The sequence below is a fragment of the Cervus elaphus genome, chromosome 5, assembly GCF_910594005.1.
Source record: "Cervus elaphus chromosome 5, mCerEla1.1, whole genome shotgun sequence".
In the NCBI taxonomy this organism is placed as follows: domain Eukaryota; kingdom Metazoa; phylum Chordata; class Mammalia; order Artiodactyla; family Cervidae; genus Cervus; species Cervus elaphus.
The window spans coordinates 3263310-3278761 of NC_057819.1; the positions used below are offsets into that span (position 1 = coordinate 3263310).

At 45.0% G+C, this 15452-nt stretch overlaps 1 protein-coding gene across 1 annotated transcript in view; it reads right to left on the reverse strand.

Moving 5' to 3' along the window:
- Positions 1–14466, reverse strand: part of RNF185 (ring finger protein 185) — a 28154-nt gene extending 13688 nt beyond the window's left edge. Inside the window, exons 1-2 of the mRNA XM_043901302.1 lie at positions 14374–14466; positions 1401–1623 (exon numbers count right to left, since the gene is read on the reverse strand). Of these exons, the coding sequence (XP_043757237.1) occupies positions 1401–1576 (176 nt within the window). The 5' untranslated portion in view covers positions 1577–1623; positions 14374–14466. The remainder of the gene's footprint in view (positions 1–1400; positions 1624–14373) is intronic.
- Between the last annotated feature and the right edge of the window lie 986 nt (positions 14467–15452).

Below are 15452 nucleotides of genomic sequence, written 5' to 3' on the forward strand. Positions count from 1 at the left end.
CTGTGGCAGCTCTCCAGTGGCAGCTTCCCTCACAGGCTGCAGGGGAGAAGACGGGGTGCCTCTCCAGGAAAAATTCTGGATTCTAACAATGATAATGGTCACTCCCAGGCAATAAACAACCACTGTGTGCCAGGCTGTGGCTCAGTGACTCTTCCTGTATCCGTGTCACTCAACAGTCGTCACATTAACCTTCGAGGGACTGCAACCGTTTCTGTTTCACAGACAAGCAAGGGGGTACAGAGTAAGGACAGCAGATTTGCTTGGGGACAAACCACTTGGGTTGGAAGCATCTGTTTCATTTTTGAATCTGTTCTTTCCATCGGTACCCTGACTGAATTCTTCATTTTTTTTCAAATCTTGGTTTTATGATACCTCAGTCACAAAACTAGAATATCTTCCATTTCTAAGAGAGGGCTGATGACAAACAGTTTTTGCATAAAACTTGATAATCAGAGCAAAAGCCTCCTAAAAAAAAAACAACACTAATAAATTTATCCTTTTCCCTGCTGCCAATTTAAATTTACTGACACATTATTTAAATGACCCTTTCTTCACACCACTCCTCTGCTCAAAAACATTCAACAGCTCCATGTTCTGCTCAGTCAAATCTAAGTTTGACAATCTGGCCCACTTCTCCTCTAACCATCTTGTTTCTAATACTCCCCTGCCCACACAGCAGCTTCAGGTCTCACATGAACCCGACCACGCAAACTGCCTGCCTCAGGTGGCACGCTCTGCACCTTACCTGGCTGGCACTCTCATCCCTCTAGTTCCCCCAATTTGCCCCTCAGGGTCCAGATCAAAAGCAAGAGGAAAAAAATAAATCAATAAAATCTTGACATTCACCCAGATTCTCAGAGCCAGGAGGGGCTTCTGTAAGCACCAAGGCTGAAATGGACACTGACTCTGCCACTTCATTGTGATATACATAAAATATGGTAACAAACATTAGGATCACAGCCAAAACATAACATTCACCACGTGCTCTTCTAAGTCACTGAATGCTCCGAAACAATCCTATAAAATGAAGCACTGTGTGAGGAAGCACCTTGCCCATGGTCACTCAGGAGGAAAGTGGCAGAGTCAGGATTCAGGGCAAGGTCCTTACTCAGGACCATTGTGCTGTAACTGCCTCTTGGATCAGGGTGGCAAGTGGGCATGGAGTAGTGCTCATTAAATGGTGAGCACTGTCACTTTAGCGATGGGGACAGGGAGCCCAGGGTGGGGACAGAACCTGTCCAAGGTCACTCAGTTTATCAGCAGCATGGCAGGGATGAGACCCCAGGTCTCCTGCCTTTGGGCCCAAGTATATCAGGACCCAAAATGCTGCAAAGCTGTCCAGGGCCACAAGCTTTTTAAACTTGGCACGTGTTCCCCAGAAGAATGGAAGGGGTACTGACCAGAAGAGGTGGCCGCACAGGCTGATGACGGCGTCCTTGGCTGTGTCCAGGCAGATGTTGCACTCGAAAGTGCTGTCCTGGCCTCCGCTCTCACCAGCGCCATTGCTGCTGCCGCTGGGCCCCCCTGCACTGGAGTTTTCAGGGGACGCAGAAGCCGAGGGCCCCTTGCTTGCCATCCTTGGCTGTCAGCAAGCTCCGAGTGACGATTCTCCCCAGGGAAACCCTGAAAGGCAGAGACATGATTGCCCATTTCTGCAGCCCACTCCCTGTGTCCCCCTCCACACCAACACCCCCATCTTCTCTCATGTCTGGAAGTTCAGATTATGACTGAACCCCTGAGACTTCCTAGAAGCGGCAGAGGGTGCCAGTCATGGGGTGTTAGCCAGAGAAAAATGACTCAGAAACTTTCCGTGAATGTAGCCCAGAATGGACCATGTAAATAACACAGTGCACAAATGGAAGACGGCCTCCGCTGGAACCAGGACCCTGTCTCAGTGTCTTTCCATTCTCCCGGGTAATTGCCCAAGTGATAAATACATGCTCAATCAGACTGAAAGTTCACAGGCAGTCCTCTTAACTCTGGATGGCCTCTATGTTGGTGGGTGACTCTGCTCAGGCCAGAGGATTGTGAACAGCACACACCAGAATACAAAGAAAACCTTGGAACCGTGAAAGGTTAGGAAACTGGCAAGGACCACAAAAGTCATCTGGTCCAACATTTTCCACACTGCCATCTTTTGCATTTTCCCTTTGGCTAAGCTGGAATCCTATCTACCTTATTTTGTTTAAATCTACCAACTTTCAATAAAGAGAAGACTTATATCCATGCTGAAAATAGAAAATCAGTATCACCTACTGTAAGTAAAAAATAAATATAAACGTAATGAAGGAAAAGCTTCTACCCCTCAGGAAACTGCAGCATGAGACCTCTCGGCGGACTAAGGGATGTGGAGTTGAGGCCGGGACTCCTGACAGTCTGCTCACACCACCACTGCGGCACCGCAGGGGGAGGAACAGACCACCGTTCATAACCACCTCCAGGTCAAAGATCCACCAGGAGTTGAACAAGCACAAGCACAAGAACACCACCAGAGGATACTCAGAAATTCTGGGTGCTGAGTAAGAATCTGTCACCTCAGAAATTCCAAGGGGGAAATGCTAGCTGGCTACCAGTCAGAGAATCAGAAGCTTGGATGCTGGTCACGGATGAGCCTCCAGCTTGCTTATAGTAGTTCCAAGACCACTCGCTAGGTGATGCTGAAACCCCACCCCGTCTCTGGGCCACGGTTTCCTCATCTGTAAACTGAGTCACTGGACTCCCTGGTCTCCAGGTGCCCCTCCCGTTCTGAGGCTGCTGCTCCAGGCCATCTCACTCGCTCTCTCCAGTGCAGGTAGGCCCACCACAAGTCTGGGACTCACCAATGGAGCAACAGAAGACCTCCCTGATTTCAGCTTCCAGGGTACCAGGAGATAAGCACCAAAAAGCCACAGTCTTTTCAGGCCCAGAGCCTTCCTACACACCACGGACTTGGAACTCTGCGTCCACGAGCACCCCGCACCACGATAGCAGCTCAGCGACTTGAGCAGGGAGAGGTAGACAGCTCACCACCACTTTTTCACTCAGTTACATCATTTTGCATAATGTCCCAGAAGAGCAGCTGGCTGCCAGCAGCACAGCGCCGTGCTGGCCTCAGCTCCAGGCCCTTCCCCGTGGTCCAGGGCTTCCTCCTCTCCACACATCTGCTGTCTTCTTCACAGCATGGAGCCTGTTTGTGAGGGCCCCATTATGGCCTTTCTTTGTCATTCCAACTCAAGTACCCTGACACGTGTGTTTCCTAACAAAAAATTATTTTTAAATTAACGACCATGTGTACAGATATGGAAAGACAACTGTCAGTCAGGTTCACCGATGGATCTTAATGACAGTCGCCCGATGTGATGCAACAGGAAGCACACAGCACCAACAACAAAGCGTCCTCGCCTGAGAACACAGACTCCAGTCAAGTCTGTAAAACAAATGATGACTTACAGAAAATACGGGGCACAGATGCACGTGTTAAACAACTCCAGGGAACTGCAACCAGCAAATTCAGAATGTGGCGGTTTCTACAGGGCAAATAACCTAAGTTCTCCAAAAAATAAACAGCATGGAGTTATAAACTGAGACTTGAGACAAACCAACCACTGGCAGCATGCAGGTCTCACTGGAGCCAGACTCACACAAACCACCTGTATAAAGACATTTGTGAGATGGATGACAAAAACCGACTTAGCCTGGGCATTAGTTTATATTAAAGAATTCTTGTTAATTTTATTGGTTATGATAATGGCATATTTAAAATTTTTTCACCTGCTAGGTATGTATGATTAAGTCTTTATGAAGGAATGATAAAATGTTTGGGACTTGCTTTAAAGTACTCGAAGGGGAAAAGTGAAAGTGGAGAGAAAAGATGAAACAAGAACGAGGAAGTTGATGGTTGTTGGAGCTGGATGATGAATGCGGATTCATCGCATTAGTTTATTTATGTGTGCCTGAAAATTTTCCATAATAAAAGGTACTTTTCAAAGAGGTCAGGCTGCAGAAGAATACGTGTATGAGTTTATTCAGGTAAGAAGAAATAAATTATATTGATGAGTATACATCCACACATTCACAAAGAAAATGTCTACACTATCAACTATCAACAGTGATTTCTGGGATTAGGAGGGCTGGGGAACTTTGCAGGTGGGGGTCAGAGGTCCTCCCTGTTTATAATACTGACATTTCTACCTGTATTCTAAAGTCAGACAATAACAATGCACTTAAAGAACTTTTCCCCTGATGTTTCAGTTCCCAAACCTGAGAGTTCTGAGCTGAAGTCCTGGCTCCACACTGACCAGCCGTGTAGCCCTGAGTAAGTGCCTTGATGGCTTAAATATCTCACCAAAAAATGAAAATGTCACACCTCCTACAGGCTGCTTAGGTGGCCGTATGAGATAACACAGTTACTTGGAGAAGCCACCAACGTAGGAGGGGGCTGCTGCTATGGGGAGATGCATGTACATCCACTAACCCTGGCTCACTGCCCTCTCCACTCACTGGCCCTATAAGGCTCCACACAGCACATTTCCTACAGAGGCCTAAGGGGACAATCGGGGTCATGGCAGGTGTCAGGGTAGGAATGGCCAGGGGACAGTGACAGGTCACCTCAGAGTTTGCAGGGAATAGCAGTCCTGCAGCAGGCAAGGCACTGGGACAGGCCGGCAGGTCCCAACTCTAGGTAGACTATCACTTTCATTCTAATTCTTAGCAGACTGATCACGTGGTCCCTACCTAAGCTCCAGAGCTTTATCCCAGTAGGCACTCAAATATTTGCTGAGTGAGTGGGTGCAGACACACATGACTGGTTTCAGTCAACTCCCAGCCGGCTGCTCACATAAGCTCTCTCTGCAACGTACCCTGGGCCCCATCCCCAGAGCCTCCTCTCCCCACCTCCTGCCTTCCCTCAGGCACAGGAGCCTCACCACACCAGGCCAGCGGGGCAGAGATGAGCTGCCTTCCCTGGGGCCGTTCACTAAGCACCCACAGAACATGATGTGGACAGAGCCTCTGGGACACTGGTCTAGAGAACAGAGGGCCCGGTCAGCTCAGGAACTGGACGGAGTGGAGAGGAAGTAGACCCCGGGTATATGCAAGCTGCCATCCTGCTGAAAGCTGGCCTGGTCCCTACAGGACCTCGATTTGGACCTGACCACAGAGAAGCCCTGCAGTAATCAGTTATGTGCCCTTGTCCCTACCCCTACCGTTCTTCACTCCTGATCTGAACGCACTTTCCTGTTTTCAAAGCACATTCACATCTACTACCGCTTCTGACTCTCACTCCACTTTACAGAGGACATCAGACCAGAGATGTCAGAGGACCTGCCCAAGGTCAGGCCACTGCACATGTTAATTCCGTGCCCAATTCAGACTTTCCAACACATCAGCAATCTTTCCACTCTTACCTGTTGCCCCTTTAACATGCAGCTTTACAAAATTAAACATCTGGTCTTTGCTTTTCCTCAAATGCATTCCTCTAACTTTTTTGTTCTCTGCAGTGATTGGAAAGCAAACTCACCCTTCATCCATCTATGCCTGAGACCAAAGGATCTCTACTCCAGCTATAATCGAGGCCCAGTGCTACCACTTGGGGTGACGGAGTCATAAAGAAGAGCAAGACCATGCTGAGTCCCTGGAGTCTAGAATAGGAGTTAACTGTAAGAATCCTTAACAAGGAGCTCCATCAAACTTGCCTGTTTTTCCTAAACAAGGCACCCTCCCAGAGATCTGGTTCCTAGACTCCCTCAGTGATTTAAACAGGACCTGGAACTGGATGGTGGGATCTTTGATCTTCGTTGTAAGATCTTTAGTTGCAGCATGTGGAATCTAATTCCCTGACCAGGGACTGAACCCGGGTCCCCTGCTTTGGGAGCGAGGAGTCTTAGCCACAGACTATCAGGTAAGTCCCAAGAACGTGTATTTTAAGTAAGTGGGCCCACAGTCCACTCCAGATGATTCTGATGAAGAGTTCTGGAAAATCAGCTCTCAAATAAGAGAACTCTACCAGAAAGCAGTTTGGAGAGATGATAACCTCAAGGCTTGTCCTTCAGAATGCCCAATCCCCAGCTACAGTCCACAGGGACCACAGAGAGGTCAGGTCAACTCACGGGGTGGGGGGAGGCAGGGACAAGTCTGCTGAGATCTCAGACCAGCCGGCACCTGGACCATCCGTGACAAAGCTGATCATTTAAAGAACAAGTTCACACCTTGCTCTGAAAAACATCTCTAAATCTGAGATGTCCAAGGCACCACACATAATGCTGGGACTAAGGCAGGTTTGTAATACTCCATGATCCCTTGGGAACGCCAAGCCTGGCAGCTGGAGTTGACTGACCAAGCAGCCTCACTCCTACAACCTTCCCAGAGCTGGCCTGGCTTACCTCACAGGAATGAAGCAGAAGAGAGAAAGCGAGAGTTGCACATCCCCGAAGGAACCACCAGGGAACGTGAGCTCATGAAGAAATCTCTTTGCAGTACTCTTGTGCTCAGTTCTTAGGTCCTAGAGAAAACTGCAGGAATGCATAATCTTCCTTCTCTGCCCCTTTAACTCTAAGAATTCCTTGACCAGAGAATACAGAGGCATCTGGAAACGTCGGTTCTAACTAAGAAGGTTACAGATTTGGATGATAAATAACTAGCATGATGTGAGAGGTGATCCAGCAGAGGTCTTGTTTCTGTGGGCAGATACGTGTTCACACAGAAGTCTTCTGTCGGGAACAGTGGTGAGCCCCAGCCTGTCTTCACGGCTCATCAGGCTGCTGCTGGACACACAGGCCCCGCATTCTAAGAATGTCGACATCACACTCACAGGTTAGAGTGGGAGGAAATCTGAATAAGCTGACTGAACTCAGAACACACTGAAACCAGGCTCTAAAATTTTGGCGTCTAAGTGGAGTTTTGGTCCTGCAGCTAGCTCACAGGGATTAAAGAGAGAAAACAATGAGGGCTGGCAGAGTTAATCCCAGTCCACTGTTAAGTTTCACAGAGCACACTGAAGGTGTGACTGCTTCTTCACACTCCCCATGGAGCTATGCAGTCAGCAGGTATTTATTTGATTAATTTGCTGAATGAATGAGTCAAAACTTCCCTTTCTGAATGAGCACTGTTCCTTGAAGGCATTGTAGGTGAGACAGCAGAACTGTGTATGAGGAAATCCAGAACAGGACACAATTTTTGACCTGGGCAAGATCAGATTTCCCCCAGCAGTGTTACAATCAGGAGGCCACTGTTATATCTGTTGTCACTATGAGTACCATCAGCTGACACTGTGCTCAGCCCTTTACATGAACTGTCTCATTTAATCTTTACAACCTGCCTTCAAGGTAAACACTCCCTACCATATATATAGCATCCCCTGGGATGTTAGATTGAGGCACAGAGTAGTTAGGTCATTTGCCCATGGTCACAGAGCCAGTCAAAGTTTTCAACTCCCAAGCCAATGTGCCTAATTAAGTACCTCCATGATTCATTTGTGTGTCCTTTCCAGTCCAGACCCAGATTCTAAGTGCCTTACTCAGCACAGGGCTAGACACCTCAAGAGCACCTCATAAATGTGTGTGGGTTGATGGATCTGATGCTCAGGAGTACTCTGAACTGTACAAATCAAGATAAGTCAATGTAGCCAACTAAAGCTGTAAAAAATCAGTGTCCTAAAAGCACAAGACATTATTCAGTGATGTTTTTCAGAACTGGAAATGTTACATAACTGTTTTAGAGTAATTTTTTTCTTAAGCATTGTCCAAAACTCTTCAACAAATGAAAGAAAAAAAAAAGATTATGGACATGGGACCATAAAAAGTTCAGGTTTCCCCAGATTAGTACCGATCAGTATCAGAGATAACACTACTCACACACAGGATCAGTTATTCACTGAACTGTCTTGCTCACTCTAGTTAAACACCTCCTAGAGTCACATGCACAGTACCTGACACACAGTACATATTCAATAAATATACATCAATAAACAAAGGATTGACAATTTCAGTTCAAACCAATATAACTGGATAAAACACTGTATCAAAGAAAGATCTTCGGAGTGGACAGGTCCTAGTTAAGCATGGCAAATTTCTAGTATAATACAGTGAGAGAAACAATCTAGAGCCAGAGGGCCTAGTCTGATGCTCTCAGCTGGACCTCTCAACTAGGCCAGGGTCCTCACCTGCAAATGGGGTGATTGTGTTTGTCCTTCCTTTGTCACCCAAAAACTTTTCAAAGTGAGAGTTCTGTTTTTGTTTTCACGTGGCCAGTGAATTCTTATTCAGTTCAGATTCTACAAAATCTCACTAATTCAAATTTTATCTGAAACTGAGGACCTCTGAAAAACTCTAAAGACAGAATATCAAGAAAATGAATAAAGTCGACAAGATTTAACTAGTTAACAAGAAAACTTTCTAAGAGTTTTAATAACGTCGGCATATACATCACAAAAACAATGATCCCACTTCTCCTAAGGTCCCAAGGAGGACCATCAGGAAAGTGGCGTGTAAAAGACAGATCAGGGGAGTTCCCTGTCTAGTGGTTAGGATTTGGCACTTTCACTGCTGTGGCCTGGGTTCAATCCCTGGCCAAGGAACGGAGATCCCACAAGCCATAAGGCCAAAGGAAAAAAAAAAAAAACACACAACTAAAAAACAGTATCAACAGAGTAAGAAAGCAACTTACAGAGTGGAAGAAAATATCTGCCAGTCATGTATCTGAGGGATCAATATACTGAATATATAGAGAACTCTTAAAACTCAACAGCAAAAAAATGAACAATCTAACCCAAAAATGGGCAGAGGACTTCAAAAGACATTTCCCCAAAGAACATATACAAATGGCCGGTAACAACACAAGAAGATGCTCAACATCACTAATTATGTGGGAGATGCAAATTAAAACTGTGACACGCCATCTCATACCCATTAGGATAGCTACTATCTAAAAAAAAAAAAAAAGAAGATCACAAGAGTTGGTGAGGAGGTGGAAAAATTTAAACCCTTGTGCACTTTTGTTGGGATGTAAAATGGTTCAGCTGCTGCGGAAAATTGTCTGGCAGTTTCTGTATTCTGCAAAATGTCTAGTATGAGCACAAATTACTTTCACAATCAGAATTACTGGTGTGGGGACTTCCCTGGCGGTCCAGAGATTAAGACTCCACCTTCCAATGTAGGGGGTGCAGGCTTGATCACTGGTTGGGGAGCTAAGATCCCACATGCCTTTGACCAAAAAATTTAAAAAAACAAAACATAAAACAGAAGCAATACTGTAACAAATTTTCAATAAAGACTTAAAAAATGGACATTAAAAATTTTTTTAATTAAAAGAACAAAGAAGAATTACTGGTGTGTGTATGTTTTCCAGACAGTCTCATGAGAGCCGAATATTTTGGAGTCAGGAGATGCATGAGGGCACTGGCAGCTCTGCCACCGGTAGCAGCGGCCCAAGGCCATCACCAGTCCCGACGTTGCCAACTACCTCTGACTCCTCAAGTCTCTGACTGTGACCAGACAAACACAAGAGTAGCTCCCGATTGACAGCATCTCCTAGTGTTCTTATCTTGTCTGGGGTGAGGCTGCAGTACCCCTTTCACTGGACGTGGCCATCCCAGCTCTGCACAGTCAGCAGTAGTTGGGGCTGAACCAAGCTCTGTATGGTCAGCAGTTTCAAACAGCAACTTACTTTGAACTTCATGCTCAGTCACTCAGTTGTGCCTGACTCTTTGGCGACCCCATGAATTGTAGCCCATCAGGCTACTCTGTCCATGGGATTTTTCAGGCAAGAATACTGAAGTGGGTTGCCATTTTCTCCTCCAGGAGATCTTCCCAACCCAGAGATGGAACCCACATCTGCTGCATTGGCAGAATTCTTCACCGCTAAGCCATTGGGGAAGCCCCTTCAACATGTCCAAATACAACTGCATTCAGATCAGGGAGTTACTGGCATCGCCTCAGATTTTGCAGTTTAGCTCACTCTGAATTACTTCAAAGGGGTTTGAAGGGATCTGCAAACTCTGAATATTTACATGCAAAATTGTACATGATGACAAGTAACTCAATTACAAAAGGACTAAGGGTCTGAATAGACATTTCTCCAAAGAAGATACAAGGATGTCCAATATGCACGTGAAAAGTTATTTGACATAATCAAGCCTTAGGGAAATGGGAAATGCAAATAAAACTACAATGAGATGCCACATCACACCCACTAGGGTGGAAAAAAATAATAAAATAATAAAGGACAATAACAAGTGTTGAACAGAGCGTGAACAAAATGGAATTCTCATATATTGGTAATGAAAATATAATGGTGAGGTGCTGTAGAAAGAAGTTAGGCAGGTCCTCAAAAAGTTAAAAAACAGAGTTGCCATATGACCTAGCAATTCCACTCCTAGGTATACACATCTAAAAGAATTCAAAATATGTTCAAACAAAACTTTGCACATGAATGTTCAGGGCAGCATGTCATAACAACTAAAAGGCAGAAACAAATGTCAATCAACTGACAACTAACAAAACACAGTATATCCACGCAGTGGAATATTACTCAGCCATAAAAAGGAATGCAGTACTGACACATGCTATGACATGGATGAACTCTAAAACATTATGCTTAATCAAAGAAATCAGAAACAAAAGGCCACATACTACATGATTCCAGATTAGTGGCTGTAGGGACGGGAAGAGGGAAGAATAGGGAGAAACTGCTAACATGTACAGGGATTCTTCTTGGGGTGATGAAAATACTCTGGAATTCAAACAGCGGTGAAGGCTACATAGTTTTGTGAACATTCACACATTAAAGTAATGAATTTCATGATATGTGAATCTTATCCCACCCCCCCCACCCCCCAAATTGAGAGACATCTACAAAATAATTGGCCCATTCTCTTCAAAAGTTTACAGTCAGGCTTCCCTGGTGCCTCAGTGGTAAAGAATCTACTTGCCAATGCAGGAGGCACTGCACTGATCCAGGAAGATCACAGATGCCAAGAAGTAATTAAACCTGTGCACCACAGCTATTGAGCCTGTGCTCTAGAGTCCATAAGCCGCAACTACTAAAACCACTTGCCCCAACTACTCCAGCCTGAATGCCTAGAGCCAGTGCTTTGCAACAAGAGAAGCCAGCACAAGAAGAAGCCCACACACCACACCTGGAGAGTAGCCCCCACTCTCTGCAACTAGAGAAAAGTCCACACATCAATAAAGACCCAGAAGAGCCAAAAATAAATGAATAAATAAATCAAGTTATCTTTTTAAAAAAAGTTTACATTCATGAAAGCCAAAAAAGACTGAGTAACTGTTTCAGATTGAAGAGACTAAGAAGACTTGATACTAAATGCAATGTGGGAAACTGGATTGGATTCTGGAACAGAAAAAGGATATTAGTGAAACAAATGGCAAAACTTGAATAAAGCCCATAGATTAGTTAGTAGACTGTATTTATGCTAAATTTATTAGATAATTTTATTATGGTTATGTAAATGTTAACATTACGGACAGTTGGCTTAAGAGTAGGCTTGAAGTTTATGTATTATTTTTGGAAGTCTAAAATCATTTCAAAATAAAAAGAAAAAAAAGTATATGGAGCAGGTCAGTGGTTGGCACATTTTTTTCTGAAAAGCACTGTATAGTAAATACTTCAGATTTAGCAGATCATATGGTTTTGGGGGCAATTACTCAACTCTGCTGCCAAAAACAGTATGTAAATTAATGGATGTGGCTGTGTTCCAATAAAGCTTTATTTATAGAAACTTATATTTGATTTTCTTATAATTTTCATATATCACAAAATATTCTTCCTCTTTGGATGTAATACACACCATTAAAAAATGTAAAAAACCATTCCCAGCTCACAGGCCACACAAAAACAGGCAGTGGGGTCAGATCTGGGCCCCAGACTGCAGACTCCCGCTCTAGGTCAGAATTTGCCAGTGTGCTTCAATTACTCAAAAAAAAAAAAAGTGCTTCACATCAATTGAGTTTGGCAACACTAGATTAAACAAGGTTAGGCACGTTTCTTATCGACGTCTCAGTGCCTTTGACAAGATCCTACACACTGAGAAGCTCTAAGAAGGGATAATCATACGTAGCTTTTTCCAAACTTACTTTAATCACAGAATACTTTTTTCAGAGGCTTCTCTTCAGACTAGCGGCCTGAAGAACACACTATGGAAATGTTGCTTAAGTTACTTTTTTAAAAGGAAAACTTCAGATTGAAAAGTTTTAAAGACACCACCAAATTAAAACCACTTTACTCAGCACCTGGATAACATCTGAATAAGCACTTCACAACTTTAAAAAAAAATTCTAGGAAACACAAAAAAGGGAGGAAGAATAAACACAAGCAGGAAGTCCTGGCTCAAATCCAACCTTTTTTGGCAAAGGCATGTCAGCAGGATTGGGTCATAATAAGGAACCTCTGTTCCATAGGGCAACCTAAGCATTCTAACTGGTTTTTAAAAAGTGATCTGCTTGGAGTTTTGTAAATCACAAAATAAGGAGCTTTAACGTTTAATTAGAAAACGAAAGATACTAAGAAGAGTATCTACTAAGAAGAGTACTAAGAGTCATGCTAGAAGCATTATCTGCAGATTACGGGTGAGGATGCACTGGCAAGTCAAGTCCATCAAAAAACTGGTTTTAAATGCTGAAGTTAGCCAAGAGATTGCAAAAATTCTCTCAGTAGACACATCATCTATAACAACACACTGCTGGAGAGAAGAAGAGGGATTTATGTCCTGGGGCTGGGGGGAGGCTGGCTTGAACAACCTCAAGGGGGTCTTTCTTTTATATTTTGTCCTACCTCCTTTCGAAGACAATGGTCTGCTTTTCTGGGCGCCTGATGACCTCAGCTAGCGATCAGAAGTTGTTTTGTGAAGTTTGCTCTGCATTCAGTTATTCTTTTGATGAATTTGTAGGAGAGAAAGTGGTCTCCCCGTCCTACTCCTCCGCCATCTTGGCTCCTCGTCAAGGGGGTCTTTCATACACAGGCTCCTCAACTGAGTCCAAAGAGTTTACTGGCTTTTCCTCATCAATCACAAAGTCTTCAGATTCATTTCCAAGTTGTTCTAAGACAATAAGCTCCAAACCGAGGGAGTGGGGACCTTTCTTAGTTATTCATTCAACAAACATTAATGGCCCTGATCAGATGGGCCATTCCAAAGTCCTTGAAAAGAACGGTACACAGAACAAGGAAGAGATTACCTAAATTTAGATCCACTGGCCTCACTTTTAGGAGATGTAGGCTGGGGGGACGTAGATATTAAGAAAAGAGGGCAGAAAAAAAAGAAGTCAGCACCAGAGAAGACTCAAAATAACTACTTAGAATTAGACACTTTAAAGTTGAAAAGGACTTTCATCTAAAAACTCCTTCGACAAGAGTACACCACCTCTGGAGGCAATCCATTCCATTGCTGGTCCCCTGTGACCAGCCTTAAGTTCTTTTATTAAAATCTTGTCTTCCTGTAGAATCCACCTATTGGTCCTAGTTTCTGCCTCTTTCAACAGCAAAGATGGAAGTGGAAGCTCTCTTCACTGTAACAATGCTTTTGATGACAGTTCCCTTCCATTGCTCTCTTTCCTGGGCTAAACACCACCCCACCCACTTCCAAAGACACTGAAGGAGTTCCAGTTGCTCAAAGCAAAGAATGGATATCTAGAACCCACAGCAAGAAAGCACTTACCATTAGTGGGCTTCAAACATGGGTGTGCAAAGGACCCCCAAGGAGTATGTTCAAAATGCAGTTTCCCTGGTTCCGACCCAGATTCTAAATCAGAGCTCTTATTTGAGTCCGGAACTGTGAAGTATGCACCCCACGGCATTTCAAAGCATAGGCTGTGAGAACCGTATTTAGAGAAACACTGCCCTGTTTTACAAACGAGGAAACAGGCCTTGTACCGGGAAAGGACTTGGCGCAGAAAGCACAACTGGCTGTTGGCGGCGAAGTCTCCAGCTCTGGTCTCTTACTCCCAAGCCCAACTCTACTCAGCCCGCTTCCCGGCCTCGGCCTCTCCACTGGGGGCAAACTCATTAAAAGCACCCCCCACATGAGAAGCGGCCTCGACTGGGAGTCAAAAGTGAGTTCCTGACTGGAGAGGGGAGTTTGTGGGAGCCTTCTCTCTACTAAGCCTTCAGTTTCCCCAAACTGTAATCAGTGGACAAAAGACCACAACATAATCCTGAACTCCCTTCTGGGAAGGAGGGCCTGGGCCAGAGTCGGGCTTGAAGTCTCTGCGCTCCTGGGCTCAAGTGTCGAAGTCCGTGCGCCCAGTGAGGGCGGAAACCGGTCCCCGTCCCTCAACCTGGACTGCCCCGAGTTGACCCCCTAACCCCTTATGTACCTGCCTCTCCTCAGTTAACGCCGCAAAGGCCACCCCAGCCTGTCAGCCGTCGGCCCCTCAGCCAGTCTCTTACCTGGGTCAGTCTGTCCGGCCGGACCTCGGAGCCCTCCTACGCGGACTCTGGTCAGCTGACGCAAAGCCGCCGCTTTCCGATGAACTTCCGGCCAAAACCGGAAGAGGCTGGTCCGCTGCGCTGTGCTCCGGGCCAGATCCTGGGCTCTAAGGTTCCGCCTGCCGGGAGGAAGCAAAAAAAAAACCCACAAGGACTGTCTGGAATCCTTTGAGAAAGCCAAGGTGTGACCACGGAAAGCGTCAGGCAAGCTTGGAACATTTTGGAATGTGTAAGGATGTGTAAGGATGATGGGAATCAGACTGACGAGAATATGTCAAAGGACACATGAGCTAACTTGAAGATCCAATGGCCAAATTGGCCCAATTTGAGCAAAATGCATGATGAGAGTAACAGTATAACTGATTGACTAAAATGGTAACCCAATGAGTCTTTACTGATATAAAGAAGTAATTAAATAAATGGGGGAGGAGAGGGAATTCTTCCTTTCAGTAGACTATGTGGTGTGTGTGTCTGTCTTGTGTGTGTGTGTGCCGTGTTGGACTCTGTGACCCCATGAACTGTAGCCCACCAGGCTCCGCTGCCCGTGGAATTTTTCAAGGCATGAATACTGGAGCGGGCTTGCTATTTCCTACTCCACGGGATCTTCCCCACCCCGGGGATGGAACCCATGTCTCTTGCCTCTCCTGCATTGGCAGGTGGATTCTTGACCACTGCGCCACCTGGGAAACCTTTTAGTAGAATGCTGACCATCAAATATGATGGAATTAGAAAACCAGTAATGGATGGTAAACCTGGAGGAACAGGATGGTTACATAGTAAAGGGTCTCCCATAAATTACTTACTGACTACAAAGGAAAAATAGGAATTTTACAGAGGTTAACCTTGCAGGACGAGTGAATCAAAATGATCAGAGTTAACATCATCAGTTATAGGTCAGGTAAAGATAATGTGCCTCCTGAAAGAGATCAAGTTTGAATATGGATTGTGGTTTTGCTGTTAATACAAATTGTATCAGTGTTTAAATTTCTACATTTGATCATAGTATTGCTGTTATATGTTAAGAGAACTCCCCTTTTCTT